This window comes from Crinia signifera, chromosome 1 (assembly GCF_055691185.1).
Source record: "Crinia signifera chromosome 1, ASM5569118v1, whole genome shotgun sequence".
NCBI classification, from domain to species: domain Eukaryota; kingdom Metazoa; phylum Chordata; class Amphibia; order Anura; family Myobatrachidae; genus Crinia; species Crinia signifera.
This window is the reverse complement of record NC_139217.1, coordinates 282,078,922-282,083,217: the sequence shown is the minus strand read 5'-3', so window position 1 is coordinate 282,083,217 and position 4,296 is coordinate 282,078,922. Positions and strand designations below refer to the sequence as shown.

Genomic DNA, 4,296 nt, shown 5'->3' with positions numbered 1-4,296 from the left:
GCCTCATCACAGCCCATCCCACTCTACTCAGCCACCCACTTGCAAAACACAAGTGGGACCCCATGATGTGATTTTAGTTGAATAGCGTCAAGATAGCCCCGCCACCACTTTCAGTGGCAAACGCAGGATTTCTAAAGGGGGGTTTCCAAATTCAGTCCACAATCTCGCACTCTGTGCAACATTGGAGCAATGCGGTAGTCTGGGGGAGCGGTAGAAGAACCAAGTTAAGATCATTCGGACATTAATGTACACATTGGTCTTTTTATACAATGGATACTGTATGGAATACAGTATTAATATCTAACACTGTAGATGGTCTATAGCAGGGGTGGCCAAACCTGTCCTCAAGATCTACCAACAGTTCGTGTTTTCCAGGCAACCTGTGGACCTATAGTAGGAATGATGCAGCAGGTTTGAAAATGTGACCGTTAGTATTGACTACAGCTGTGCACCAGCTAGGTGATCTGGAAAACGTGGACCGTTGGTAGATCTCGAGGACCGGTTTGGCCAGCCCTGGTCTATAGTATTGGCTGTATCAAACATTTAAATAATATAAATAAGTGGTCAAGCAAAGGTTAAATATTACCATTATAATAAATACACAAACATAATGGAACTAGTACTGCACTTTCTAAGCTCACATTCTCCCACCTCATGGTAAGGCTCCTGTCTCTTCTTCCTGGTAGCTGCTCTCTGGTCTATTGCACTCATGGAGGACTCAAATCCACACACACACAGGAAACTTGTTAGAAGCTGCTACCACTGAGCATGTGCAGCAGCTCTCCTCTGTCCCTTATACTCATAGGTGTGCGCACATTGAGTGTTAGAGGTGCACAGGCACCCCATAATGCTGTGCCCCACCCTTATGAACACCTCTGCTGATAACAATATCAGCAATACCCTTAACCAAAGACTTTTTCTGTATAGAACTGTATTCCATTTAAAGAAACTCCCATCAATCAATTATATTTGTGTTTGCATTGTTAATTGAATTAGACCATTGTCATATCACTAAATACCTGCGTCATCCATGTATGTTTATGACTGTATTTGCATGTACTGTTACACAGAGTAATTAGAAGATTACAACTGAAATAGGCAGGAGATTTTGGTGTGGCTGAGAGATGTTTTAGATTGTAGCGAGTGCCAATAGATGATGGAAGACACGCCTGATTGTCGGTGTTAGACACCCCCAATAGGTGGAACTATGCACACTCCTTTTACGGTGCACCCCCTAATAAAATGTGCTGCGCACGCCTATGCTTATACTGCATAATACTGCTATTGTCATATTTTTAGCCACTTGCCAAGAGGAGGGCGGTTTCCAAGCAACTGGAAACCCCCCCTGCGTTTGCCTATGACTTTGTAGTGCTGTATAGCAGGGGGCAGAGCCACAATAATGTGTGTGCAGCCACTCACATTTATAAACCCATCTTCCCTCCAGCCACACCCCCTATACACCAACCAGACTTCCCTCCAGCCACACCCCCTATACACCAACCAGACTTCCCTCCAGCCACACCCCCTATACACCAACTAGACTTCCCAACAGCCACACCCCTATATCCCACAGCAGGGGGAAGAAAGGTTGGTAAGTATGCTGGGTGTAAGCTGTATGGCTGGATGTGATACAAACTGGAGACGCTTGCGCAGAAGACTCTGGTACACTGTCAGAGTCTGCTCTGCAATGACACTGTAATACCCCTTTTCCACTAGCAAATTCTACCCGGGTTTTTGCTCGAGGACGCGCACCGACACGGGTTTTTTGTCAGTGTGAACGTGTCCTTTTCACAAAACACGGGTAGAGAGACCAGGGAATTCTACCCTGGTATCTACCAGGGTAAAACACGGCAATGACACGGGTCTGTGCGCAGTGTAAACACACATTACCCGTGTTTTAGATCCGGGTAACACTCTGAGGCCGGTAATTGGTTCTTCAGGGGCACCAGAAGATGATGTCATCTGCTGGAGATGCGCCGGAAGACGCTGGGAGACGCTGACCACGAGGAGGCTTCCCAGCAGCAGCTCCTCCGGCGCTGGCCACAAGCAGCCATCGCAGCACATTGGCCACGCTGGGCACAAGCAGCCATCGCAGCACATTGGCCACGCTGGCCACAAGCAGCCATCGCAGCACATTGGCCACGCTGGGCACAAGTAGCCATTGCAGCACATTGCCTCCTACCTACGCTGGGCACAAGCAGCCATCACAGCCACAATCCCTGCGACGCTGGGCCCAAGCAGCCATCACAGCACATTCCCTACAACGCTGGGCACTGCAGGTATTTGGACAGCAAACCATGTCTAGCCATAGTTGGACAGACAGTGAGATAAGAGAGCTGCTTCATATTAGGGGAGAGGAAGAAATAAGAAGACAGATGACGGGTACAGTAAAGGATACCTTTGTCTACAAGAACATATCCCTTATACTGGCCGACAGAGGCATAAAAAAAACACAGCAGCAAGTGGTGAACAAATTAAAGGCACTACGAAAGCAATTTATGAAAACACACGACCATAATCGTAAGAAAAGTGGCGTAGGACGTATTGATTGGCCATATTATGAGCTATGCTACAGTGTATTTGGCAAAAGTGCCCTAACTAATCCCATCGCACTATCATCATCCAGCTGTGCCAATAGTCAGATGTCAGTAGAGGAGGACCATGCCGAAACACAGCACAGCCTCCCCAGCTCACAATGTGGACCATCATCCCCACTGCTCGTATCTGACTGCAGTTTGGAAGAGTCAAGCATGAAGGATGATTCCGTCAGCGCTGTAATAAATGAGGAGGTAGAGGCTTCTCAGCCGGAGACTTCACAGGCACCCAAGTCGACGGAGATTTCCCAGGCACCCAAGCCCACAACTTTGCGCTCCAATAGTAAGTATTAAATTTGCACACAGACAAGCACATACACAAACATTATGTAGTGGTGTCAAAACTATCATACTATCATACTTCAAGCTCCTTTGGTACTACACATCCTAGCATGCTGTGTCATAGTTGCTGCAGTAGTCCATAGGTAAGACCAAAACTTATGTTAACACATGGTGGGATATGTGGATAGTTGAATGGCAACCTCGAACAATATTACACCTCAATACGTTTAAACTGTCTTTGAAAAAGGATTGAAAACATAATGGGCAATGGATAGGTAGTGTGCATGTGCCAGAAGGCCGCAAACATGTGTTGGTTAAACTATGCAATGTTTATATATCATCAGTGTGTAACAAATCATTTTTTATCCCTTTCACAGTCTATAACGTTCCCAAAAGGAAGCCGAAACCAAACAGAACAGAACAATCTGTGAGAGCAATGACAACGATTATTCTGGAACATCTACGTGAGGCGGATAGCGATTTGAATGCTCATGAAGATGCAAGAATTGCCCGTTTTTTAGCATCTGAAAAAGAAATGCATGATTCTTTTATGTCACAAATAGCGGATATGCATGAGAGGCAGATGACATTGTTTGAGCGTATGTTTAGCCTTATCCCTGCCAATACACAAGCACCACAAAAAGACCACACACAAGTGCCATATGGCCAGTACAACTATGACCATGCTCAGTATCCCAACACATCAACCCCACAACCCGAACAATATCGGGTTTATAGGCAATTGAGTTAGGCCTATTGCTGCTACAGCAATGTTTGTATGTATCTTTTCAGGTTGTTAGGTTTCTGCACAATGTAGGTAGAGAAGCCAAAGTTGGGCCAGTTGGTACAAATTTTTTATATTTAATTTTAAAATACATAACAAGTCCATATTACAGGTACAGGTAGTATAGGGCACATGTTATATATATACATAGAAGGGCAAGTAAAGGTCGCAGTACTAGGGTGCTCTTTTTTTTTTTTTTTAAATATAGTATATATAGATATACATTTTCCTACCTCAAGGATGTACGTTTTTAGGCCTGAAATAATTAGGCCCACGTGATAACTAGAATGGCCATAGCAGAGGGGAAGATGTATGGAGCAGTGATAGTGCTTTAGGCCCTCCTATCAGCTCCAAACTGTTAAGTGTATGAAGGAATTCTGAAGGGACAGTTTGGAGCTGATAGGATTGTCAATTTATGACGTCTCTCCCCCCCCCCCCCCATCACTGCGTCATACATCTTCCTCCATCTTGTGTTCTCTTTGTACTTATATTTTTGCACTTATGTTTACAAAGCCATTTTGTACCTGCAAGTAAAGGTCGCAGTACTAGGGTGCTCTTTTTTTTTTTTGTTTTAAATATAGTATATATAGATATACATTTTCCTACCTCAAGGATGTACGTTTTTAGGCCTGAAAT

At 44.7% G+C, this 4,296-nt stretch overlaps 1 protein-coding gene across 1 annotated transcript; it reads left to right on the top strand.

Moving 5' to 3' along the window:
- The first annotated feature begins 2,588 nt into the window (after positions 1–2,588).
- Positions 2,589–3,836, top strand: LOC146075547 (uncharacterized). Its single transcript, XM_083184890.1, has 2 exons — positions 2,589–2,877; positions 3,254–3,836. The coding sequence occupies exons 1-2, from the start codon at positions 2,643–2,645 to the stop codon at positions 3,625–3,627; spliced, it is 609 nt and encodes a 202-aa protein (XP_083041016.1). The 5' UTR covers positions 2,589–2,642; the 3' UTR covers positions 3,628–3,836.
- The last annotated feature ends 460 nt before the right edge of the window (positions 3,837–4,296 follow it).

Coding starts and splice junctions, on each gene's coding strand:
- LOC146075547 (XM_083184890.1), top strand. CDS start 2,643: ATGTCAGTAGAGGAGGACCATGCCGAAACACAGCACAGCCTCCCCAGC. Junction 2,878..3,253: donor CACAACTTTGCGCTCCAATA/GTAAGTATTAAA, acceptor TCCCTTTCACAG/TCTATAACGTTCCCAAAAGG.